We start from the raw sequence: 26,915 nt of genomic DNA on the forward strand, positions 1-26,915 counted from the left end.
TGTATAACTGCATCACTTTGCTGTATACCAAAAACTAATGCAATATTGTAAATCAACTATCCTTCAATTAAAAAAAGCCAGCAAAGGATTTAATAGGTATTTCTTTAAAGAAGCTATTACAAATGGCCCGTAAGTACATGAAAACATCGTTAGCCATTAGTCAACATAATTTGTCATTAGAGGAATGCAAACCAAAACCACAAGATACAACATCCACTAAGAGGGCTATAACCAAAAGACAGATGATAACAAGTGTTGGTGAGGATGTGGAGGAACTGGAACCTTTATACTTTGCTTGTGGGAATGCAAAATAGTGCAACTACTTTGGAAAAGAGTCTGGCAATTTCTCAAAAGTTTAAGCACAGAGCTGCCATGTGACCCAGGAAAATTCCAATCCTAGGTATATACCCAAGCGAATTGAAAACATATGTCCATGCAAAAACTAGCATACAAATGTTCACAGCAGCATTAGTCATAATAGCTGAAAACCCAACTGTCCATCAGCTGATGAATGGATATACAAAATGTAGTATATCCATAAACTGTAAAATTATGTGACGATAAAATTGAAGTATTGGTATAAGCTACAACATGGATGAATTTCAAAAACATTATGCTAAGTGAAAGAAGCCAGTCACAAAAGACCACATATTGTGTCATTCCATTTATAAGAAATGTCCAGAAGAGGCAAATCTATAGAGACAGAAAGTAGATTAGTGGTTGCCAGGGGCTGGGGGTGGGGTGGAGGAAATGGGGAGTGGTTACTAATGGGTATGGGGTTTCTTTTCGGGGTGATGAAAATGTTCTAAAATTAGACGCTGGTGATGGTTGCACAACTCTGCAAATAAACGATAAACTAATGAATTGTACACAGTGAAATGGTAGATTTATGGTATGTGGATTATATCTCAATAAAGCTGTTATTGAAAAACACACACACGCACAGCTGGGCCTAGAGTTGAGGTTTCAATTGGTACTGAGCTGCCTGGAAGGTAAGGCACAAAAGGAAGAATCATGGCCGATCCACTGTGAACGCAGAAAGACTGCTGATCAGTCCCCCTTTTGAGCCCTTCCTGGCCACAGGCAAAGGCTCCTGACCATCTTGTATCTATCTAATACGGGCTGGAAAAAACAGAGTACAGGGACTTAAGGGACGTGGGGCGGGAGGTGAGGTTAGGAAAGAGGCGGCAATCACTGGCGGCTCTGGCTCTCCAGGGAACCTCTAATGGATTCACAACATGTGGGGAGGTACAGCTACCAAAGGGATGCTCTGGCTTTGAGCAATGGGTAGGAAGAGATGGAAAGGAAGTGGAGAGATGACAGTCTCGAGCAGCACATGCCCTGATTGGGAACAGGAAGATAGCCTGGTTTCTGTTTTAAAATTCAAACACACTGTTTGAATTACTTCTTGATTATTTTAGCGCTGTTGGTCTTATTTCCCCTAAGTAAACAGTGAGTCGCCCCTTTGGCTGGGACCACAACTGATATGATTTCTGCTTCCTGTACAGTGCTCAACACAATGGCCATGAGCAAAGAGCTGCTGGTCCTTCGTGTAGATGTACAGAGGGTCATGACCTTCAGAGCCCACTCTGGACAAACTCCTCACTCCAGGGTCCCCACCGTCTTCTGGAAAGAGCACTTGTTTCCTCTGGGGGACCATCTCTCCCCAACTCCATCCATTTGGTTGGGATGGAGCTGACCTGCTCCTCTACTCCCTCCATGCCAGGCTCTTAATCTAGGCTGGCTACACAGAGCCACAGAGTTTGATGTGTTGATGGGCATTTTACCCAGTTTGGGGCAATGAGATTCAAGCCTGGGAGCTGTGCTGGAATTTGAGAAGTAGGTCTCCTTTTTCAGTTGGAATTTCTGGGAAGGAGTTGCTGCATGGAAAAAGTCAGCTGAGGGATGCAGAAAGGCCAAGCCCTAAGAACACTACTTGAGCTTCTGGATCCACCCTGACCTGAATCCCACTACCACTGGGTTTTTCAATTTTTGTGATCTAATAAATTCCCTTTGTAGCTTAAACATTCCACGCTTCAAGCTAAGAGTCCTGCTTGACACCAGCTATTAATAAGGGGCTCCACATGGAGCCCATATTTTTCCTCAACAATTTTCTCTTTCACTGTTCTTCCTCTTACTACATGGTACTTTGTGCTAAAAAATGCTACCTGTCCTCTAATATCACTTCTTCCTTTCTCTCTCTCAGAATAAAAGAATCCCTGAATTTCAACAGAGCACATGACTAGACCACATTTCCCAGACTCCTTTGCAGCTAAAGGTAGCCATGTGATTACGTTCCAGCCAATGGCATGTGAGCAGAAACGATCTGTGGAACTTCTGGATCTGCTCCTTCAAAGAGAGGGGAAAAAAATAAAAATGAAAACAAGAGGGGTGGACTCCCCTTTTCCTGCTTCCCCTTCTCACTGGCTGGAATGCAGACATGGGGTGAGCCATGCTTCACCTTGCCAATGAGGGCAATGCTCCAGGAATGGCAGAGAACAAGATGGAAGGGCCTCCATCCCTGGGACTGGGCAGCAGCCTTGCCAGCTTGAACTGCTTATGCCTGGACTGCACGGTGAGAGGAATACACTTCTATCTTGTTGAAGCTATGGTTAGTTTGGGTCTCTCTTAGGGTGGCTGGATTTAGTAAAACCAACCAACCAACCAACCAACCAACTAACCCACCAACCAACCAACCAATCAACCTCATTCCTCACCTAAGAGAGCTGGAAGAGGGAGTGGAGAATTGTAGAAGAGGAATGAAGATGCACAGGAGACCTGGGGGCTCTAAGAGCATCTCACCTTAGTTCTCCTTGGACATCCCGGGAGTACCCAGGGAGGCAAGTGCACCTGAGGTCCACTTCTTGTTACCTCCTGGATGACCTCACTTTGGGCCTCAGTTTCTCCTACTATACCATGGAGACTAATTGGATATGATGGTCTCCCAGATCCTTCCAGCTCTAACTTTCACGTGGTTCTGTAATTCTAGAACAGATGTTGAAACTCAGGTGCCAGTGGGGCCAGCAGGGGCCCCTAAACGGGTTAAACAGGCCAGGTGGGGCTGTGGATGGGCTGGAGAGTGTACGCCTCCACTAACTGGGCAGCTGCTACTCAGCTCCTGCTGACTGCTGCCACGTGGGAATACAGGATTGCCATATTTTCTAATTTTTCAAGAAGACTTGGAAATTGCGATTGTTTTGGTCTGTGCAATCTCCTGATTTTTAAAATGTTGGCGACAAATTCACATTTTTTTGAACACTCTAGGGGCCAAACACAAATGTCTGCAGCCGGAATTTGGCGGGTGGCCCCCAGTAAGGAATTTTTTGTTTTGATTCTATTTTCTTTCCTTCCTTCCTTCATTCACCAAATATTTATTTGATGCCTATTAAGTGGGGGGCACTGTTCTCTGCTCTGGGGAGAAAGCGGCGAACAAAACAGAAAAAACAAGTGCCCGTCGCCATGCTGCTTTCATTCTAGAGGACCATCCTGATTCATTCTCGCAACAAATATTTATCGAGCAATCGGAGCCAGGCACTATGTTTAGCTGGGGTGATAAAAAATGTTCATGGTCTCTGTCCTCATGGCACAGATAGCTTAGACAAGAGATAAAGAATATGTGCATAATTATAATATAAAATGAAAAATAGAGTTATGGGGAGAGATGCAATATAGATGGAGGAGAGTGGTTAGAAAGTCCTCTTGGAGGAAGCTACCTTGAAAACAGGAACTGAAAGATAAGTATGACTTAATGTAGTACACGAACTTTCTAGAGCATTCTAGATTAGAGCAGAAGCTTCCAGTGTGCCCCTTCCACATCCTCTCAGCACGTAGAGGCTTTCTCCTGTTAGGACCTGTGATTCCCTGCCCTAGGGTTTTCATGGGGCAGGTCAGGACAGGAAGAAAACATCCCTAGAAGTCCTCAACCCACAATGGAAGGGAATTTGTAGATAAATATCCCAGCACCCTTGCTCCTTGGGGAAGTCAACTCTGAGGTGTGTTCCAGAGTCCCTAATGGTTCTGAGCCCAGTTACTTGCAGCCATAGCTATTTACATACCCTATATTGGCTGCCTTCCCTTCCCTGCCTCACTTCCCCACTCTGCACCCGGTGCTCCCTGGGATCACCCCCCAACTAAACTATTCATACCAGCATTCACTCCTGGTCTCAGGGTCTACTTCTGGGAGAAACCCAGCAGAGATGGGAGAGAACGTGGCAGGTTCTGAGGACAGAAAGCAACTCAAGACAGGTAGTAGAAAACAGGGGCTGGAGAGTAGGGCAGGAGCCAGCTCATGAAGGGCCTTGGAGGCTGAGGTTAGGGTTTGTCAATGGGGAAGCCACTGATGATTTTTCAGTAGAGGAGAGACCAGGCTTGTATTTTAGGTTGGTCCCTCTGTAGGGGGCTGGAAAGGGCAGCAGTGAAGACCAGATAGCTGGAGGGGAAGATGTCTGGGATTAGGTGTTGGGGTTGGAGAGAGCTGGCTGGCGATGAGGAGTGACATGGACCAGGTGCCACGGGCCCAGAAGAGAGTTCTGGGCTTTGTCCCTGTCTTGAGCGAGTCCGTAGTTTAATTTAAAGAGTGGTGGTAAGACAGACACAAAAATTATACCCATGATTACAAAGCCCTACACAATCCATTGGGAACCAAACTGCTGCACGAAGCTGTGGAACTTCTCAAAGGGTAAGAAGAGTGAGGAATGGTTCTTAGGGGAGGTGGCTTTATTGGGGTGGTTAAAAACCATAGAACACCCAGTCTGGGTGGGCAACTCACTACTGCAGCCCCTTTGGGAGAGCCCAATTTTTTTGCAATAGCCACCAAGTCCGCTCCGGTGCTTTCAGCGGCTCTGGACTCTGCCATCCTTTACCTAAGCTGTGCACACTCCAAAAACGCATGCCGGATTTCCCGCAGGCACTGCTAGACATATTAACGGCATTCCTCCTCGGCAAGAGATTTCTGCACCACCAACACCATTTTTATATTCTTTACAACATAACGGCAGACAATAAATCTATCTTGCTAATTACACATCCAGCTTGTTATAACCCTCATAAAAAACATGAGCAGCTGGAAAAGCCATGAGGTGATGTCAAATCATATTCCTGGGCTCTAAACAGAAACAGAAATATTTTCCAGGCGCTGGTGAGTCTCATGGTTCCCACTCATGTGTGGAAGCAGCTGCCAACAGGTCACTTACCTCAGATGAGCTGATCATGCATCTGTCCCCCAAAGACCCACCCCTCCACCTCTACCTGTCTCGCCCTGGCAGACGTCTGGAGCATCCACGTGTGGTTTGATGTGAAGCCCACAGGATGGATGCAAAGAATCGGCAGGGTTTGGGTTTCAGCGGTTGGGTTCATTTCTGCATTATTAAGGGGGTTTCGATATTTCTTGCATGGACCACCAGTCAACCGACAGCATCTGCCCAGAATTGTAACTGGATGGTTCCCTGACATAATTTGTCGATTTTACATTTGCAAAGCTGTTGCTAAGATCCATGCTGGAGCTGACAAAATGCCTCCCCCTCCTCGCAGAAAAACGGAAGGAAAATTAAATTCATCTGCTGGAGACACTAAGATAAACAACAGGGAAGAAGAAAAGTACTTTGCCTCATTTTTCAGCTAGGATTACTGGGTTTGGCTGCAGCTTCTCCTAGTCCTTTTAGGAAGAGGGAGACGGCTGAAGATTACAAGCTTACATCCTATCAAGTGGATGTTGAATGTTTCATGTGTTGGAAGAAAAGGCATCGGAGACAATAGGGGGAAACTAATTAAATTTTCACATGTCAAGGGAAAATTCCATAGGACTTCTGAAAGCCCAGCTGATGCAAAGGGGCAGCTTTTGTAGGAGAAGCTGTCTCATTAGCTGCCCCCACAATTCCCAGGACAAACCAGCTGGACAGAATGTCATGTTGGGCAAAAAAAAAAGGAGACAAAATGGATTCTTACCTTCCCATATCTGGAGGCAAACGTCCCCGTGAGTAAGGAGTGAAAAATAATTATTGTCTCATCCAAGTCCCACACGAACACACGCTGTGATGAAAGAGAGGGAGAGAATGGAAACAAATGCACTTGCTTGCATCTGACAATGTCTGCAGAAATTAATTCCCTGGGAGGAAAAAGATGTCTTGAAAAACATTATCTTTAAGTTATAAAACATGTGACTCATGGATGTGTCCTTGAGTCCCCATCCAACCTCTGCTGTGTAAAATATATTCTGATGGCCAATTTTGGGGGGTTCCTATCAACCCATAGATGCCAGAACTAAGTCGCCTGCTCTTGCCTTTCATGTAAAAGCTCAAAAAAGGAGGATTCAGTCCAAAAACAACAATAAAAATCGTATAACTCATTTGACAAAATGAAATACTACCATTTTACATTCACTGCTCACTGTAAGCCCAACCACTTTCAAACATTTCTGTTTTTAGCAATTCTGATGACTACTTTATAACTCTAAATAACATACTTTTACTTATTGATTGGCCAATTATAAACAATATATTTTGACTGGGCAATGTGAAAGATGATTATTAGCTCATGGTAATCTCCCCCATTTCTTCAGAATTTTATATTTTTCACATCTGTGAACCCCTCTATTTCCAATTCCCATCAGCTCTGGATATTTTCTCTTGGTTAAAACAGCAAACCCAATATGGAAAATATGGACATTGGTGTCCCTACCTTTTCTACTACCTCCTCCCCTCTCCAGTATCTGAGCTTTAGCCTTACTTTTGCATTGTCAATGTGGATAAACTGGTTTGTGCATTGGATTTTATAACTGTACTTAAGTCTTCTGTGCTCTGTCTATATGTTGATTTTAAAAGTTGGTAACCAGTAAGGAGCATTTATTTACATCTTGTGATTACTGTTCACGGCAGAGCCACGTAATGTACTAGGATTTCACTTTCTTCTCTATGTATCCAATGTCATAACTCCAGAGCCACTTTAAAGAGTCTGTTCCTACCACCAAGGTCATGTGTATTCTCCTTTCTTGTACTCTATCTTGATTAAAATCATGCCATATCTCAGTTTGTTCATGGGAATCATGCCAGTCTGGAATAACTTTTTGTTTTTGCTGGAGTTTATTAATTGCCTTAATTCTTTTCTTGTTTCCAATAATGTGTCTTCATTAGAATCTCAAATTCAGCCACATCCTCTATATCAAAGATGTTCTTCCTCTGTGACAGAAGGTTCCAATGTGGACTGGATCATCTTTAGACACTGAGACTTCCCTTTACTGAATTTCTTGGTCAGATCCACTGTATTCTGGATCCCAAGTCTCTTTCTTGGTTTTCTTCCTTGTTTTGCTTGAGTACATCCTTAAGTTGCTTTTTCTGAAAGTGTGGATGGAAAGTAATCTTATTGCATTTTTGCTAATCTGATCATGTTTTTATTTTGCTCTATGGTTCCTCTGGGTGCAGAATTCCAATTGGAAAATAATGCCCTCTAGATCTTTGAAAGAATCCTTCTACCTTGTAGTGCCCAGCATGGTTAATGAGAAGTCTGATGTTGCACTGATCCTCAGGTCTTTATAGGTTTTACTTTTTTTCTTTTTGGATTTTTTAGGCTCTTTTTTTTTTTTATACTTGACATCCTCAAATCCCATGATGATATATCTAGGTGTCGTCTTTTTTCATTCATACTGTTCAGCACTCTAACATTTTTCAATCCCATTTCTTTAATGTCCTCCTATCTTTTCCCCACTGTTCTCTCTTTCTGGAATTCCCAATAGTCAAATTGGACCTTTTGGAGTGATACTGCTTATCGTTTAAGAATATTTTTCTATAATTTTGTCTTTTTGATCTAGGTTTTCAGAGATTTCTTTCACTTCTCTTCCAACCCTCTAAGAAACTTTTGATTCTCACTATCATTTAAAAATTTACAGTTATGTTTTCTTTGTCTCTGAGTGTTCCTTTCCCAACAGCCTTCACGTCTTTTTTTGTGGATACAAGACTTCCTTGAATCTTTATAAGAAAACCAATCAGAATTTTTCTAAGATCTTTTCTGTTTCTTAAATTACCTCTCTTGATATTTATCCTATTCGTCTATCTTGGCTGCAATTTTTTATATTGCTAGTTTTCCAGATTTTTTCTGGTGATCATTATTTTTAAGAACAAAAGCCCTGAGTGATTATTTATGTAGCTGGTGTTGGGGGCAGCAAAGTTACCTACTCAGTCTACCATGTTGAATGGGCCACCTTTGAAAACTCTCTGGGGGTCAATGGTTGTATTTACACATTTGTAATGCCTTTAAAAGTAAAGAGAAAGGTAATACCTAGAAGGGAAAAGGTTAATTAATACAGAGGTTTTCAAAACAATTAGTAGATTTGAATATTATTTTGTGAATTTTTTTTTGCCTCACGGGTCCATCTTGGCATCTCCCAATTCACGCCACTGGCCCAACTCCTTGCAAAAGTGCATTTTTACATGGAAAAGATTCATTTATGATAATTAGAAAACCATAAGTTTTCACTTATTCATTTAGAAACAATTTTTAGTGAATATTATTTGAATATTATTTTTTGATTTTTTTGATCTTTTACATTTATGTGTATGTAAATGCTGGGTCATGATAATAAGTATTGTTCTTATTATGGGTCATGGTAAAAAAAAGTTTGAAAACCACTGCTTTTGAAGAGAGCTTCTGGGGTTTAAATATGCTAAGTCCTAATTTATCTGAACTAACTGGGTTGAACCAGTTAAACTTAGAAATTTTGTTAAGAGAATTTAAAAAAAAATCAACAAATATTTTCAAATTTAATGCAGACTCCATTAATTTATTGACTATAACCTCTCTGAAGAGGGTCTGTCCCACTTCCCCACTAGTCCACCACTCTATCTCCCTGTGCTAGATTCTCAGTGGGTATATTGTTCCTGGTGGCCATTCTGCTTGTGACCCTAACTCTTTAGCTCATTGGGCTTTGGGCCAGGGGTGGGCCTCTAACCCCAGCTGGGTCAGAAGCCCTTCCTTGGGAACTCAAAATTGGGGTCTGGAAAGAAATTCATCGTCTTTGGGTGGCTGTTGGTGGCAATGAGATCTGAAGGACAGGGAAGGCCAGTCTGCAGAGAGAGAGGAACTGACAGGTAAAAGATGGAAACACGACCCAACACTTACGCAGGACTTCGTTTTAGTTAGAAGTAGAGTGAGGGGCATGGAGGAGACCTGTGCAGTGCACAGTGAGCTGTGCACTGAAAAGACACTACTGCTTGGGGATTCTAGCACCTACACTGTGGAACGTGGGGAGAGAAGGCGTAAATGCGTTTCCTTGCCTCTCCTACCTTCTGGTTCCAGTATCTCGCTGACACTTGCTGTACCCTTGGCTCTTGGGTTCTAAGAGAATCCTTGTATCCTTAAAATAAATTCTGCTTTTTCACTTAAACTAGCTCAAGTTGGTTTCTGGCACCTGCAGTCGAGGGATTTTAACTAATACATACTCAGAATTTTCCTCCTTTCCACCTCTCTACATAATTTCTCTCTCGTGGGCTGCAGTCATTAGCAACAGTGCCAAAGACTTAAGAGGTGCGACCCATGCAAACCCTTCATGCTGATTTTAAGCACGGTGGTGAAACACAGCTCACACCTTTTCACCTGTTTCTGCCCAGTGGTACTTACTCTGGAATCAAGAAGCAGATGTTTCCAGAATAACATCACTCTATAATTCCCGACTTCCATGCCATCCCCACTCCCTTCTCAGCTTAATAGAAAAATGTCTCTCTGCCCCCACTGTCCCCTACCAAGAGCCGAAACCATGTTAAGTGACCGAATACATTTTTGAAAAATATTAAAGTATGTGTTGCTCTCCAGGATTTCTATAGCTCTGCAAATTCAAGCTGGTAGAAAATCCTCAGGCATCTGAGAAGGCAGAAAGCAAGGGTGACCAGGAGTCAGTATATTTTCTTCTAGCCTTTTGCAAAGGCCTAATGCCCCGAAGGGTTTGTGCAAATTCTCCTTGGTTTTAGAAGGCAGTGGCTTTAAGAATTAGAGGAAAAGCAAGAGCGGAATTCTCTGCACTGAGAATAGTCCCATGAGCAGTGGGAACACTTGCTGTTTCAGGTCCCTAGGGCAGTTGAGCTCACAGAAGAGATGGCTGTGTATACCAAGCGTAGGGGACAAGCGTGATGTTCAAAATATTTAACACCTTCTAGGATGATCGCAACAGACACCAGCCATAAACAACTGCTACTGCTTTCTTAGTGAATACTGGCTAACTAGCACAGCCCTACTAATGACATTGGTTAATTAGTACAGCCCTACCAGTGAATACCAGCTAAGTACCAAATGTCTTGGTATTGGCCATTTGTTGTTGGGGTCCCCAGCATCCACCCACTTCTCAGAAGAGCATCTCGATTTTCTTTTCCCATTGTGTGCTGTCTTGGTGAGACTGTCAATCAGGGGAAGCGTGAGGATCCAGGCCCGGCCAATGGGATGTTGCCTCCTTGGAATCGGACATTGAGTGAAATGGCACTAGAATCTCAAATCTCTCCGGAAGGGGCCGGCACCCTGAAGGTTCCCTAGATTCACTAGCATGGCCTTTGTCACTATTCTTTCTAATCTTGGTTGTGTCACTTCCTCTCCATGCTGTTCCCTCCCAGTAACTTCTTTTTTGCTTAAGTAGCAAGAATTGGTTTCTGTTGCTTGCAACCAAAGGATCGTAGCTAATACTCCAAGGTTCTTATTCTCAACAAGGATTTCTGTGCCCTACATATGGCATGGAGACCCCAGAGAATGGCTGGACTTTCAGTGACCACTGCACGTACTGATAACAAAAAGGCAGCAGGCACCAAGCCACATTGGATGATAGAGGGTATTATTCTGTTTTCTGAGATCACTTTAACCCTGAAATTCTCATATAATTCTGGGAGGGGAAGGGCCCCAATAATGAAATGGAATTTCCTTCCACCATGGTGGATGGGTACTCAGAGTCAAAATGACATTGATATTAAGGAAATGATGAGAATGGTATTTCTTAGCATATCTGAGTTTGCTGGCTGAGCTTTGTAGCTGCTACATAATTTGTACAGGATTATGAATAGGGATTTGATGATGCTGCATTTGGATATCTTGACAGTGACCCAGGCTTTGCCAATGTTGCCCATGTATACCCATGCCACACTCAAGCCAACAAATGACTGCCTTTTGCAAACAAGTATGAACTCCATGTGTCCATTTTTCTCTCTTGATTGATAACAGATTGTTATCTGTTTTCTCTCTCTTGATTGTCTGTTTTGGGGGCATCCATCTTGCCTTTGTCCCCTCTAGCTGTCTCCCCCATTTCTCATACATGCTATTCTTTTTTGCATGTTTGCTTGAGAAAATGTCAGTGCCTGACCAGTAACTCCACACTTGCTTTATTACAATAAAGACTGGCGCATCCCTTAGACTAGTAGTTCTCAGACTGGGCGGCACTGGAATCACTTGGGGAGCTTAAACATACTGATACCTGGGTCCCACCCTCCAGGGAATCAGATTTAATTGATCTGGGCTGCAGCTTGAGAATGAAGGTTTCTCAAAGCTCCCCAGGAGATTCCCTTGCGCAGCCCAGATTGAGGACCACTCAGAATCACAGAAATGATGCAAATTCATTTGAGCCAGCCTCCTGTCTCCAGATAGATAAACATCTAAGCCATAGTAGAATTACTAGGGGAACTTTTAGAACTCCCTGCAATGTCTAGTTAATTAGTCTGGGATGAGGTTTGGGCATACAAATTTTAAAAAGCATCCCAGGTGATTCTACTAAGTAGCCAAGGTTAAGAATCACTCTAATCCAGTGGGGAAGGTCCACTGTCCAATGTCATCTTTACTGGAGGCTCTCAAAGTGTGGTCCCCAACCCACATCAGCGTCATCTAGGAATCTGTTGCAAATGCGAATTGTTGGGCCCTGCCTCAGACCTACTGAATTGGGAACTCTGGGGGTGGGCCCAGCTGTCCGGGTTTTCAGAGGCCCCCAGGTGATGCTGTTGCGGCTTACGTTTGAGAATCACTGCTCGTTACCATCTCTAGGGTCACTTTTCCTAGCCTGGTCAGTCAACAGTGCTTCCGTGTGGCCAACTGAATTCTTCCCTCCCTGACATCAAGGGCCCTCTTCTCTGCTCCCGCACTTTGTGAACACAGAGGGCCATTCTCCTCCAGGTACTTGGAGAGAACTCTGCCCCCCACCTCCTGTTCTGGCCACATGTAGAGATTACATTCACCAAGTCAGGCAGAAGCCTCTGAAGTTACCTCAATCTCGTTGTCCCCTGCTGGGGAGGGGTCACTGCTCCGCTTAGACCGGCCTCGGAGCTTCCCATCAGAGGCCCGGTGCGGCCTGTCTGTGTCTCCCTCTTTTGCCGGTGTGGAAGGTCCATTGTGCGTGTTATATTCTCCTGGCGTAGGAAAAGAAAGGGCAGACGTATCAGAGGCTTGGCTGAGTGTGTCCTCCCACGAATTACTACACCAGAACCATCTAACTCCAAAGTGGGAGGTCCACAGGGCAGCAGTGACGGCAAAGATCACGTAAAATCAAAATTACTCTTGAAAATGCCTTAAACTGCCCATTCATAAAATCATTCATTCATCCAGCAAAGATTTACTGAGTAGGAATAGTTCCAGGCACTGGTTCCCACAGCCTAAATTCTAGAGAGAGGAGAGTTACATTACATAGATAAGTAAATATATAATATGCCAGGTGGGGACATGTGTTAGAGAGAATGGACAAATCAGATAAGAGCAGAGGGAGTACTGGCAGGTTACTAATTTATAGGGGAGGCCTCATGGATAAGGGGACAGCTGAGCAGGGATCTGAGAGAAATGAGGGTGGGGGCAGCTGGGGAGCTATAATTCCAGGGAACAGAGCTTTGTGTTTACAACTGTCTATATATCCTGAAGTCTGAGAATCCTTACACCAACAGAAGGAAGAAAATAACATATATATATACATATACATATATGTGTATATATACATATATACACACACATACATATATATGTAGCTGGGCATCAAATTCTTCTGCCTTTAAGAGATACCCCCCTTGGGGTGAATGGGATGCTTGTGGGGAGGATGCTCTAGGTTTCTATTCCTAGGCAGCTTGCTCCATTTTTTTCTATTAAAAGCAAGTCCTTTAAGCGTTACTTGTTAAGAGATTTGTCAATTTTAGATTATATAGGCAAAAGCATCCAGCACAGGGCTGGCAATTAGGAGATGTCAATAAATGATTTAAATTGAGTTCTGGCTTCACTAGACCTACACACACATGAGGATTAGTGAGAAGGTGCAGGGCTGAGGCTGGGCACCTGTGGCTTCTCGTTGAAGTGGTGTTTCTGGACACAGTGCACTGAGAGGCTGCCAGGCTCCCGCCCTCGGACAACTGTCTGATGATCCTGAATGAACAAGCGGGCAGCACCCCCTCAGGACTCAGGTCCCAAAGCCAGCATCCAAACTGTGTTGTTTTTTCAGCACAGAAGTTTTAAATACATTTTATTAGACTTTATCTTTATTTAACTAATGAGGGAACTGAGTTTTAGCAAGATGATGTAAGCCTGTCGTTACCCTGCAAGTTAGTAGTAGAGCCAGAACTAAATTTTGGGCCTGCCCTTGTCACTAGAGTGACAGAACTGTAAACCAGCATGGAACTTCAGAGGACATCCCGTCCCACTCTCTCTTCTTACTGCTGCTTGTTTTAGCTCACAAATGTACCCGTGGACTCCATCTCTTCTTCCATAATTGTCAGTTCTTGGATCATCAGGGGAAAAAGGCTTTTGTTTAAAAATACTGGGCAATGGACTAATTTTTTTCCTACCCTGGAAGGACTCTTTCCCTCCAAAACCCAAGGGACTGAATTTTGTTTATTTAATATCTATAAAACTTCTTAGCAGACTAAGGACATAATAAGAAAAGATGTGATTCTGAGTTGTCAGGACTGTTGGACTGTCTCCAACTCCCCCAAATTTTTAGGATACAGCCTTAGAGATTCCCAAACATCAAACTAGCAAAGACTTTCTTCTGGAGCATGAGGAACAGGCGGTAAATAAATTCACAGATGCTTAAGAGTCATAAATAAAGTTTATCCTGATTTACTTGGTAGTTCTAAGGCTACAGAGGCTTGGAAAACACTTGTTGGCCCCATTAAAATCCAGGCGAATATTAAAAAGAGGAGGAAACACCAGCTACCTAAGAAATATCCCAATAAGGTGTTATGTGGAGTCAATTTATTAGGGGTGCCAAAGAAAAGCAGACTTTTCCAACCTTATACATTCTTGAGAATGAAGGGTCAAGGTTCAAGGTCAAAGTCAGAGGTACACATGCTAGAGCAATTTATAGAAATCTCTTTTGGAGTCATTTCACTCTTTATTTCTCCCTTTTAATGTTTTTACTTCTATAACAGCTGTATTAAGGTATAATTCACATACAATAAACCATACATACTTAGAGCACACACTTTGGTAAGTTTTGACATATGGTCACATCTATGAAACCATCACCACAATCAAGATAATGAACAAATCCAGCACCTAAGAGCTTCCTTCTAATTTCTTTATAATCTCTTCCTCCTGCTACCCCCCAGGCAACCACAAATCTGCTTTCTTTCACTATAAATTTGTTTATATTTTTTAGAGTTTTAAACAAATGGCATCACTTAGTATGCGTGTGCACGCGCGCACACACACACGTCTGGCTTCTTTCAGCCAGCATAACTGTTCTGGGATTAAATCCATGTTGTCATGTATATCAATAGTTCATTCCTTTGTGCTGCTGAGCACTATTCTATTGTGTGGATGTATCACTATTTGTTCACCTGTTCACATAGGGATGGACACTGGGTTGATTCTAGTTTTTGGCTGGACTAAATCTTTTATGAACAGTCACTCATCAGTTTTTGCATAGACATAAGCTTTCTTTTTATGAGAGAGCATGATTACTAAGTCATATAGTAAGTCTATATTTGACTTTTTAAGAAACCGCTAAATTGTTTTCCAAAGTGGTTGTACCATTTCACAAGTTCTAGTTGCTCTTCAACCTTGCCAGCCTTTGGTATGGTCAGTCCTTGTAATTACAGCCTTTCTAGGGGGTGTGTAGTACTATCTCAATGAGGATTTAATTTGCATTTCTCTAATGACTAATACTCAGCATCTTAATCATGTGCTTTTTTGTCATGGCTGTATCTTCTTTGGTGAAATGTCTGTTCAAGTATTTTGCCATTTCTTTTTTGGGTTGTTTGTTTTCTTATCGGTTTATAGAGTTTCAAAAATATATTCTGGATGGTTAATTTTATGCCAACTTGACTGGGCCAAGGGAGGCCCAGATAGCTAGTAAAACATTATTTCTGGGTGTGTCTGTGACGGTACCTCCAGAAGAGATTAGCATTTGAATCAGCAGACGGAGTAGAGAAGATCTGCTCTAACCAGTGTGGATGGGCATCATCCAACCCACAGAGGGCCCAGACAGAACAGAAAGGCAAAGAAATGGCGAATTCTCTCTTCTTGAGTTGGGGCATTCATCTCCTGCCCTCAGACACTGGAACTCCTGGTTCTTGGGCCTTCTGACTCAGACTGAATCATAATATTGGCTTTTCTGGTTCTCCAGCTTGCAGAGGGCAGATTGTGGGCATCCATCACAAAGACTTTCTCCTGTTTCCTTAAATAAGTTTTATATTTAGGTTTATGCTCTATTTTGTGTTAATTTTTGTATGTCATGTGAGGTATGTATTGAAGTACTGTTTTTTTTCTGAATATAGATATCCAGTTGTTTTAGCATCTTTTGTTGAGAAGGCTATCTTTTATTGCTTTTGAATCTTTGTTAAAAATGTTGTTCATATACATGTGGTTTACTTCTGCACTCTCTATGCTGGTCCATTGATCTAGTGATCTATCGGTCTAGTCTACCTTTATGCCAATACCAGACTGTCTTGATTAGTGTGGCTTTGTAATAAGTCTTAAAATCAGGCAGTGTTAGTATTCAAATTTTTTTCTTCTATATCAGAGTTGTTGAGCCTATTCTAGGTCCTTTGTATTGCCATATGAAGTTCAGAATCAGCTTGGCAATTTCTACAAAAAAAAGCCTGGGATGTTGATGGAGATTGTGTTTGATCAATTTGTAGAGAACTGATATCTTAACAATAGTAAGTCTTCTGACCTGTGAATGAGATATATCTCTTCATTTATTAAAGTCTTCTTTAACCTCTCCTAAGTAGTGTTTTGTAGTTTTAAGGGTACAAGTATTGCACATCTTTAGTCAGATTTATCCCTAAATATTTCATATTTTTGATGCTACCGTAAATGGCATTTAAAAATATTCTATTTCCGGACATCCCTAGTGGTGCAGTGGCTAAGAATCCGCCTGCCAATGCAGAGGACACGGGTTCTATCCCTGGTCCAGGAAGATTCCACATGCCGCAGAGCAACTAAGCCCCTGCACCACAACTACTGAGCCTGGGCTCTAGGGGCTGTGTGCCACAACTACTGAGCCTGCAAGCTGCAACTACTGAAGCCCGAGTGCCTAGAGCCTGTGCCATGCAATGAGAAGCCCATGCACCTCAATAAAGAGTAGCCCCCACTCACCACAACTAGAGAAAGCCTGTGCACAGCAACAAAGACCCAACGTAGCCAAAAAATAAATAAATCTTTAAAAAAATTCTATTTCCTATTGTTTGTTGTTAGCATATAGAAATAAACTTGGTTTTTATAGTACCCTGCAACATTGCTAAACTCACTTTTTGTTTTAGTAGCTTTTTTGTAGATGCCATCTGATTTTCTACATAGGTGATCATGTCATTTTTCTTCTTTTTACTTTATAAAGTTTTGATTTTTCTTCTCCAATATAGATGCCTTTCATTTATTTTTCTTGCCTTATTGGATGGGCTAAAACCTCTAGTCCAATGCTGAATAGAATTGTTAAGAGTGGACAACCTTGTTTTGTTTCTGGTCCTGGGGCATAGCTGTAGGTTTTTTGTAGCTGTCCTATTTTAGTCAGTTTGGGCTGCTAGAAAAAAATACCACAGACTGGGTGGCTTAAACAACAGAGGTTTATTTCTCACGGTTCTGGAGGCTGAGAAGTTCAAGATTAAGACACTGGCCAATTTTGTTCCTTGTGAAAGTCCTCCTCCTGTTTTCAGATGGATGCCTTCTTGTTGTACCCACACATTGTGGGGAGAGAAATATCACCTCTCTTGTGCCTCTTCTTATAAGGGCTCTAATCCCACTATGAGGGCTCCACCCTATGACCTAATTACTTCCCAAAGATCCCACCACCAAATACCATTATGTTGGGGATTAGGGCTTCAACATATTAATTGTGGGGGCTGGGATATAAACATTCAGTCTATCTCAATGCCTTTTTCTGATAAAGGTAGTTCCCTCTACCCCTAATTTGGAATTTTTATCAGGAACAAATGATAAAATTTGTCAAATGTTTTTCTGCGCATCTGTTGAGATAATCTCTTTTTCTTTCTAGTTAGTCAATATGGCAAATTACATTAATTTTCAAATTTTAAACCAACTTTGCATCCTTAAGATATATCCCACTTTGTCATGATATAGTATCCTTTAATATACAGTTGGACTGATTTGCTAAAATTGTGTCTAGAAATTTTGTATCTATGTTTATGAGAAATATTGGTCTGTTGTTTTCTTTTAATGTCTTTGCCTAGTTCTGGCATCAGGGTAATGTTGGCTTCATAGAATGAGTTGGGGAGTATTCCTTCCTCTTCAATTTTCTTGGAGAATTCATGTAGAACTGATATTTCTTATTTAAATGTTTGACAGAATTAATCAGTTAAGACATTAGGGCCTGGAAATTTCTTTGTGGGAACATTTTTAACAAAAAAAATCAGTTTACTTAGTACATATAGGCCAATTTCTTCCTGAATGAGCTTCAGAAGTTTTTGTCCTACAGGGAATTTGCGCATTTCATCTAAGTTGTTGAATTTATTGGCATGATATTGTTCATAAAATTGCATTGTTAGCCTTTTAATATCTGTAAGGTCTGATATCTTCTCTTTTTCCCCATATCAGCTTGTCTGGAGTGTTATTAATTTTATTGGTCTTCTCAAAGAACCAAGTTTTGGTTTCACTGATTTTCTCTATTGTTTTTCTGTTTTCAGATTTCAATGACTTCCATTCTGATTTTTATTATTTCCTGTCCTCTACTTACTTTGGGTGTAATTGCCTTTCTTTTTCTAGTTTCTTAAAGTGGAAGATAAGGTGTTTGGTTTAAAACCTTTCTTCTTTTCTAAATAGGTATTTAGTGCTATAAATTTCCCTTTAAGTACTGCTTTAGTGACATCCAAAATTTTTGATATGTTGTGTTTTCATTTTCATTAGGTTCAAGATACTTCTAAATTTACCTTTGATTTCTTCTTTGACCCATGGCTGTATTAATCAGGGTTCTCCAGAGAAACAGAACCAACAGGATTGACTGACTGACTGATTGATTGATTGATTATAGGAATTGGCTCATGCAGTTACAGAGGCCAAAAAAGTCCCACAATTTGCTACTTGCAAGCTGGAGAACTAGGAACACTGGTATATAATTCAGTCTGAGTCTGAAGACCTGAGAGCCAGGGGCGTCAATGGTGTAATTCCCAGTCTGAGCCCAAAGGCCTCAGATCTAGGGGTGGGGAATAAGAAAGGGGCCCCTACTGACATAAGTCTTGGAGTCCAAAGGCCTAGAACTAGAAGCCCCAATGTCCGAGATCAGGAAAAGATGAATGCCCCAGCTTAATAAGAAAGAGAGATCACTCTTCCTCTGCCTTTTTGTTCTGTAAGGCTCTCATTGGATTTAAATGATGCCTGCCCACATTGGTGGGGGCGATCTTCTTTACTAAGTTTAGTGATTCAAATGCTAGTGTCTTCCGGAGATATTCTCACAGACACACCCAGAAATAATGTTTAACCAGCTGTCTGCGCATCCAAAGTCTGGAAAGTTGACACATAATATTACTCATCACACATGGATTATTTAGAAGTGTGTTATTTTGCTTCTGAATATTTGAGAAATTTCCAAAAATCTTCTTGTTGTTTATTTCTAAGTTAATTCCTCTGTTTTCAGAGAACATATTTTGTATGCCTCAAAACCTTGTAAATGTAATGATGACTTCCTGATTTATGGCTCAGAATATGTCTATTTTGGTAAATGTTTCACGTGCACTTGAAAAAATGTGAATTTTGCTGTTAAGTGGAGTGGCCTATAGATTATCTGTTACATCAAGTCTTTTCCCTTTAGTTTCTTCCCCAGAGAAAATGACTGTTAACAGTTGTTTTTGCATGCTTCCAAAATTTCCTCTGCAAATATGTGTATTAAACTATCCTTCTACTTAAAAAAAACCCCAAGATCATATTATGCACATAGTTCTGCCCCTTGTTTTTTTTTTTTTTTTTCCACCTATCACAAAAGCACAGAGAGATCCAAATTAGCGGAGATATAACTAGCTTACTTATTCTTTTTAACAGATGTATATGTGCCAATGGTAGATACACCATCCTGTATTTAACTTGATTCCTATTAATGGATATTTAGGTTGTTTCCAGTCTTTTGCTATGGCAATGCTGCAAAAAATATTCTTTTAATTTAAGTCTTTGTACCTATGTGGGAGTTTATCTTTAGGATAAGTTTCTAGAAGTAGAATAATTCAGTTAAAAAGTACATGCATTTTCAATTTTGTTAGATGTTGCCAAATTGCATGAAAGAACCTTGCAAGTTTCTTCTTGAGAGATTAAAAAAAATTCCTCCTTCTACTGGCTGAGGAAGATGATCTAAGAAATTTAGAAAAACCTTACAACTTCTTTTTAGATAATTTGTAACATACTTAAAGGCTTAAAAAGAAAAAAAGTCCTTAAGCAACCACTACTGATTTGTCTTTTCTCTTGAGTAACATCAGATGTTCAGATTTTGCCCTCTCCATCAGCGAACTGCCCTGCAATCATCTGCAAATTGTTGGGGCTTCACGTAACTGTTAATGCATGTGACGCAGACGGTGCTGTGGCAGGGCTGGGGGCTGGGAAGAGAAGAGAGTTAGGATACCACATCCGGGTAGCGCAAAGAGGGAGCATGATCTGTCGGGAATATATAAACCTCTTGAGCCTCTGGAATTTGGAACCAACCAACCATTCAAGGAGATCCTGGATAATTTCAAAAGTGGAGTTTTTATGGGAAATTTTAAGAGCGCGCATGAGCGTGTGTATAAAGGCATCGTTCCTTTATAACGGACACTGGGGAGAAGAGGCAAGAGACCTCGGTTATAGCTGACTATTATTTATGTCATTAGATTTTATGTCAGCTTGTTAGACACACAGTAAAAACCATCTCAGCCACTTATTGCTGAACCTTAGACCAGGGGATAAATGAAGAACAGGGGGAAACAATAAAGAAAAATTTCAAAGAGACACAATGAGCCTTTATGTTTGCTCCTGATGGGGAACAAAAATGACCTTCCCGCGTAACCCAAATTCTTGGGAAGTAAGTCTTTGGAATCCAGTTCACCATCAAATTATAAATAGACAGTAGAATCGACTGGAAGATTTCCTGCTTATATTTCATTTCTGAAACCATTTTGGAGAGGCCACATTCTGAAAAGCAAGATGGGCAAAGATAATTCAGGATTATGACAATGAAAGGTTTGTTCATGTTTGTTTCATGTTTGTTTCTTCATGCTCTTCCAAGGAAGCAAGATGGAAATTGGGATGTGGGTATTATGCACTTATTCTATACTCTGTGATGAGGTCACAAGGACCAAAATCAGTGCTCAAACCCTAAACTTCCTTCAAAGTTGACTTAAAAATGCTTGGCCACATTGTCTCCGTCAGCAAACCAGTGTTATTGAATTCTCCCCAACTGATGGAAAATACATGGGCAAAAACAACAGCTGCTCCAAGAACTTCAGGAACAGAAGAGGTAAGTCTTCACTATTGTTCTTTCTCTAGTCATCAACCAATAAATATTTACTGAATGAATGTTCACACACCATCATGCTAGTTTAGCTTCTACAAAGCCCCAGAAAGAGTAGGTTTCGGAAAAGAAGAAAAAAGAATAAAACGCAATGACATCTACTATCATTGGATGTTGTAATTTATGGCTGTCATGTTATTTAATGGTGATGAGCCTAAATCATCTCATAAAAGAGAAGACATGTACATAGCAGATTTATGGAATGAATGAATGAATCCCTTGGCTGGTGAGTTATTTGCACAGTGATGTACATCACCAAGGGGCCTGGATGTGGAGTCGTGTATGCCCTGTCTAAACGGGGCAGGTACTACTCAGCTCCAGCCAAGCACTGTCATTGAATAATGTGGACCTAGGGTGACCAGACTGTCTTTCAAGAGAAGACAGACATTAGAATTTTTAGGTAAAAATTTGTAACTTTTAAACATGGGTGCAATTATACACACACACACACCCACACACACAAAGAAAAGCCAACAAAATATATCTAAGGGCTGAAGTTAGCTCTTGGGGACAGTTCATTACAATTGGGACCTGTGTCCAGTCCATCTTTCATACAAGAGCTCAGACCACAGCCACGAATGACCACACAACAGTGACTGTACTCACCACCAAGTGACTCAGAACTCTGGTTGGGGACGTTGTGAGGTGCCTCCTGGAGGACATAGGTGGATGTGGAGAGGGGAGAGGAGCAGATGCTGCTGGCCGGAACGTAAGGAGGGTTGTAGGATGAGCTGTAATACTGGGAGTACTGGCTCTGTGGGAAGCTGGGGTAGGAAGGATAGTCCTGGAAAGGGAAACCGTGAGGAAGGCTGTCAGGCTGATGTGGGCAAGGGGCCTCCTGGGCTGGGTCTGTTGTGTCTGTCCCTGTCCCCCCACCATTACAATAAAAGCTCTGTGAGAGCTTTTATAAAAATAATAGCTCTGGGGTCTCCTTATAGAATAAAAGCTCTAGGGGCTTTCCCTAGAAGCAGACCTTCAAGACAAGAGTTCAAGTGCAAGTAGTGGATTTGGGGGGTGAAGGAGAGACAAGCTGGGAGGTAGGGAAGCCAGACAGCGAAGGGGAGAAGGGAAAGCAGCCAGCACAGGGGCTTCTCCAGTGGGGACTGGAGCTGAATTCTACCAGGGAGATGCTGGGATGGTAGAAAACACATCTCAGAAAGATCTCTCCCAAGGGGCAAGGGAGCTGGGGTATTTATATACCAACTCCAGCCAGTCTTTGCTTGAGAGCTGCTCCCAGGGAGCACTTTATTCCCTGGCACTTCCTCCCTGCTGTATACACTGGTTCTAGAAAACACCCTTGGGCCCAGGGGTGCAGAGACTGGCAGCTGCAGGTCAGCAGGTGCACCCTGAGGGACATGGGTGTGGCCCTGACAGCGGCCATCTTGGTCACCGCTGTATCATGCCTGGAAGAGTGCTGGGCACATATGGGCATTCAATAAATACTGGAAAAATTAATGAACAAATGAACGAGTAATAAAGACCATGTACACATACCCCGGAGACCAGGTGACTTGTCCTGGGTTCTAAGAGCTTGGGGTCTGGTGAAAGACCACAGGTTATTGCATTCATACATCCCAGATTTAACAATCAATGGGTTTCTTAGACTCAGATCAAGATGGAACACATAATGTAGTCCATGTCATCTTGGAAGTCTGCCAGCAATTCCAATTTTTCTGCCCCTACACTATACCTTTCCAATGGCTATTAGTAAAGTCTGGTTCCTGTGGTCTCCAAAACCAGGGAATAAGACACCAGGTTTCTGGTGGGGCTCATAGGTACAAGTGGGCTCTCTGGGTGCCCTGACTTAAGGGGACTATTTAAAGAACTCAGAAGACAACTGGTGGGGAGCTCCACCTACCTGGTGCACAGTTCCAAAGCCAGCTGCGTTGGTCAGTCCGTTTGCTCCTTGATAGATCCCCGCCGTGCCTGTGGGAAGGAGGAACAGATGAGGTTTTTATAGTCAGAGAGGGACAAGGAGGAAGGATGAAGCAGAAAAGTGGGGTCTTTGAGGTCCTCCGACAGGTTGGATGGAAGAACCTGTGACTCTGGAAATCTCTCTGAACTTCAGTTCTCTCAATGAACTAACGAACAAAGTGATTAAGATTTTAATTAATAATAAATTAATAATATTAATGAATAAAATATAAATAACAACTGCAAAGGATTCTGGTGAGAAGTAAATGATAGTGCACACAACACAGTTTCTGGTACTTGATAATTATGTTTTAAATATGATTTAAAAAATTGTGGTAAATGTACATAACATAAAATTTACCATTTTAAGCATTTTAAAAAACTTCAAAAAACTGAAGTATAGGGGACTTCCCTGGTAAAGAATCCACCTTCCAATGCAAGGGACAAGGGTTCGATCCCTGGTCAGGGAACTAGGATCCCATGTGCAGAGGGGCAACTAAGCCTGCGTGCCACAACTACTGAGCTCGCACACCTCAACTAGAGAGCCCACGTGCCACAAACTACAGAGCCCATGCGCTCTGGGTGCTACAAATAGAGAGAAGAGAAAAAAACCCGCACACTGTAACTGGAGAGAAGCTCGCGTGCCGCAACAAAGATCCTGTGTGCCACAACTAAGACCTGACGCAGCCAAAAAAAAAAAAAAAAAAGGAAGTATAGTTAATTTACAATGTTGTGTTAGTTTCAGGTGTACAGCGAAGTGAAATGACTTCTCCTCTTTGAACTTCAGTTGTCCCACCTGTAAAATGGGAATAAAAAAATATCACTATTGCTACTACTACTAGAAAATGCTACTTAGTGAAGGAATGAGTAAATGAATGATTGAGTGCAGTGTCATTTCAGGTAGGGTGGTCAGGGGAGACCTCTGAGATGACATTTGAGCTGAGCCATGAGTGATAAGAGGAAGCCAGTGATGGAAACATCCTGGGGGAAGAGTATTCACAGACACTGAGGGCAAAGACCCTGAGGTAGGGATTAGCTTGAGACGTTGGAGAAAGAGAAAAAGGGTCAAAGGAGCAGGAGCCCAGAGAAAGAAGAGGGTGGTTACAGCAATAATAGCAGTGAACTGGTGTGTGTCAGAGTTCCTCATGGGGAAAGCGAGCAGAGAAAAATTAAGTAATGTGCTCAAGGCAACACAGATAGTGACAGCCGCAGGGGCTGGAATCCAGGCAGATTGGCTCCAGTCTGCGTTTTCAGCATGATTCTATGCTGCCATTGCTGCTTCTTTTTAGAACTGTGTTTTGGGGGTATACTTTACATACTATAAAACTCTTCCACTGTAAATGTCAGTTCAATGATTTTTAAAGTAAATCGCTATAATTGTGCAGCCGTCACCATGATGCAGTTTTAGAACATTTCCATCACCCCCAAAGTTCCCTCGTGCCTGTTTGCAGTCAACCCTCACTCCCATCCCCAGCCTTGAGCAGCTGTTGATCTGTTGCTTATTCTAGAGTTTTGCCTTTTCTAGAAATTTCTTAGAAATGGGATCATTACAACACGTACTTGTGTCTGACCTCTTCCCCTTGGCATCGTGCTTTGGGAGTTCATCCATGTTGTAATATGCATTGGTAGTTGATTCCTTTTTACTGATGAATAGCATTCCATGGTATGGATGGATCACATCTCATTTTTGGCTATTATTGATAATGCTGCTACAATTATTTGTACACAAGTCCTGTGTGGATACATGTTTTCATTTCTCTTGGGCAGGTCCCTAGGAGTAAGACTATGGAGTCATGTGATATGACTATATTTCACTTTTTAAAAAATGGCCAGTGTCTTCCAAGGTGTCTGTGCCATTTTACATTGTTACCAGCAATGTATGTTTTATATTCTCACCAGCAATGTAAGAAAGCTCCAGTTTTCTAGCACCTGGTATTTTCAGTCTTTTTTATTATACCCACTCTAGTAGGTGTGCAGTGGTATCTCATTTCGGCTTTAAGTAGCATTTCTCTAATGACTAACCATGTTGGGCATCTTTTTATGTGCTATCAACCCTGCATGTATCTTCTTTGATAAAGGTCCATTCAAATCTTTTTCCCACTAAAAAAAAGTTAGGTTTGTCTTCTTAATACTAAGTTGTAAAAGTTCCTTATATATTCTGGAAACAAGTTCTTTACCAGACATATGATTTGCAAATATTATCTCCCAGTCTGTAGCTTGTCTTTTCCTTTTCTTAATGGTGTCTGTTGAAAAGCAAAGCAGAAGTTTTAAAGTTACCAATCATTTTAATGAATCTTGCTTTTGCTGCCTAACCCAAGGTCATAAAGATTCTTTATTACATTTTCTTCTAGAAATTTTAGTTTTAGGTCTTACATTTAGGTCTATGATCTAATCATTTTTGTGTACAGTGTGAGGTAAGGTCTAAATTAATCTTTTTGCATGTGGCTATCCAGTTGTTTTAACACAACCATAAAAGGTTTATCCTTTTCCTTGCTGAATTACTTGAAACATTTATCAAAAGTTGACAATATACAGGATGGATATAAACAACAAGGCCCTACTGTATAGCACAGGGAACTACAAGAGTGAGTCAAAAATTATCCGCACTCTGGCTGTAGAATTTATTTTAATTAACTTTTAGAAAAGACAAATACATCATTTTTCAACATAATCTCCTTGCTTTTCAATACATTTTGTCCATCTGTCAACAAGCTTTCGTATTCCCTCATTAAAAAATGTTTTAGGCTGAGCTGCGAGCCACAAATGGACCGCTGTCTTCACTTCATCAGAAATGAATCTTTGTCCTTGTAGGGCTGCTTTCAGGGGACCAAACAGGTGAAAGTCCAGTGGAGCAAGATCAGGACTATAGGGAGGATGCTTTAACATCTCAAAGTGAAGTTTCTGCAGAGTGTTGACAGTGTGGGCAGAAGAGTGCGGATGCGCATTGTCATGCAAGATCACAACGCCCTTGGATAGCAGTCCTCTGTGTCTAATCTGAAGTTTAGGCTTCAGCACAAACTTTTCAAAACCTAAGCCTGTTGCGGATTATTTCATAGGCAGAGCCATGTCTGATTTGCAAATGATTTGCCACATAATCCACTGTCACTCATGTATTCGACAGAATCATTTCACGTGTACGCTCAATGGTGTCATCAGTCATGGTCGTGGATGGGCGTCCAGCTCCTTCTTGATGGCTAATACTCATGCGGCCTTCCTTGAACTTCTCTATCCATTCATACACACTTCTTCTCAACAAAACGCTTTCTCCATACTGCGCACAAAGTCTTCAATAAATAACGGCACCAGGTACACCCTCAGACTGCAAAAAACGAATCGCTGCACACTGCTCTTCTTTCGCGCAAATCACAAGTGGGGCATCCATTTTTGCTCCCACTGCAGTTACAAATGAACTGATGTAACATGTTCACACCTGCACAGCAGTGACTGGGGAGATAGTAGCCTTGAACGGAAAGCACTGATAAGACAGTGCGGCCAACAGAAGTTTTAATATAACCGGAGTGCGGATAATTTTTGACTCACTGTCATGTATTCAACATCCTGTGATAAACCACAGCGGAAAAGAATATGAAAAAGAATATGTATGTATAACTGAGTCACTTTGCTGTACAGAAGAAATTAACACAACATTGTAAATCAACTATACTTAAATAAAATTAACAAAATTAATTGACAATAAGTGTGAGAGTTTATCTCTGGACTCTGTTCTATTCCACTGTATATCTATTCTATACCAACTCCATCCTGTCTTTTTAAAAAAATTTTTATTTTATTTCGGAGCATAATTGATTAACAATGTTGTGTTAGTTTCAGGAGTACAGTAAAGTGACTGTTATATATATACATGTATCTATTCTTTTTCAAATTCTTTTCCCATTTAGGTTATTACAGAATATTGAGCAGAGTTCCCTGTGCTATACAATAGGTCCTTAATCCTATCTTGATTACTGTAGCTTTATAGTAAGTTTTGAAACCAGCTAGTGTAAGTTCTCCAACTTCGTTTTTCTTTTCCAAGATTGCTTTGGCTTCTCAGTATAAACTTGGTATTTACATATTAATTTTTGAATAAGCT

At 41.5% G+C, this 26,915-nt stretch overlaps 1 protein-coding gene across 3 annotated transcripts in view; it reads right to left on the minus strand.

The window, feature by feature from the left end:
* Positions 1–26,915, minus strand: part of EYA2 (EYA transcriptional coactivator and phosphatase 2) — a 171,529-nt gene that overhangs the window by 63,698 nt on the left and 80,916 nt on the right. For 2 of the 3 annotated variants that reach the window (XM_057703676.1, XM_057703678.1), the window contains exons 5-8: positions 22,770–22,837; positions 21,518–21,695; positions 12,214–12,356; positions 5,944–6,027 (exon numbers count right to left, since the gene is read on the minus strand). In XM_057703676.1, coding sequence (XP_057559659.1) covers positions 5,944–6,027; positions 12,214–12,356; positions 21,518–21,695; positions 22,770–22,837 — 473 coding nt within the window. Of the gene's footprint in view, positions 1–5,943; positions 6,028–12,213; positions 12,357–21,517; positions 21,696–22,769; positions 22,838–23,664; positions 23,674–26,915 lie in introns of all 3 variants that reach the window. The other variant, XM_057703677.1, reaches the window with a different exon arrangement.

Source organism: Hippopotamus amphibius, chromosome 12 (assembly GCF_030028045.1).
Source record: "Hippopotamus amphibius kiboko isolate mHipAmp2 chromosome 12, mHipAmp2.hap2, whole genome shotgun sequence".
NCBI classification, from domain to species: domain Eukaryota; kingdom Metazoa; phylum Chordata; class Mammalia; order Artiodactyla; family Hippopotamidae; genus Hippopotamus; species Hippopotamus amphibius.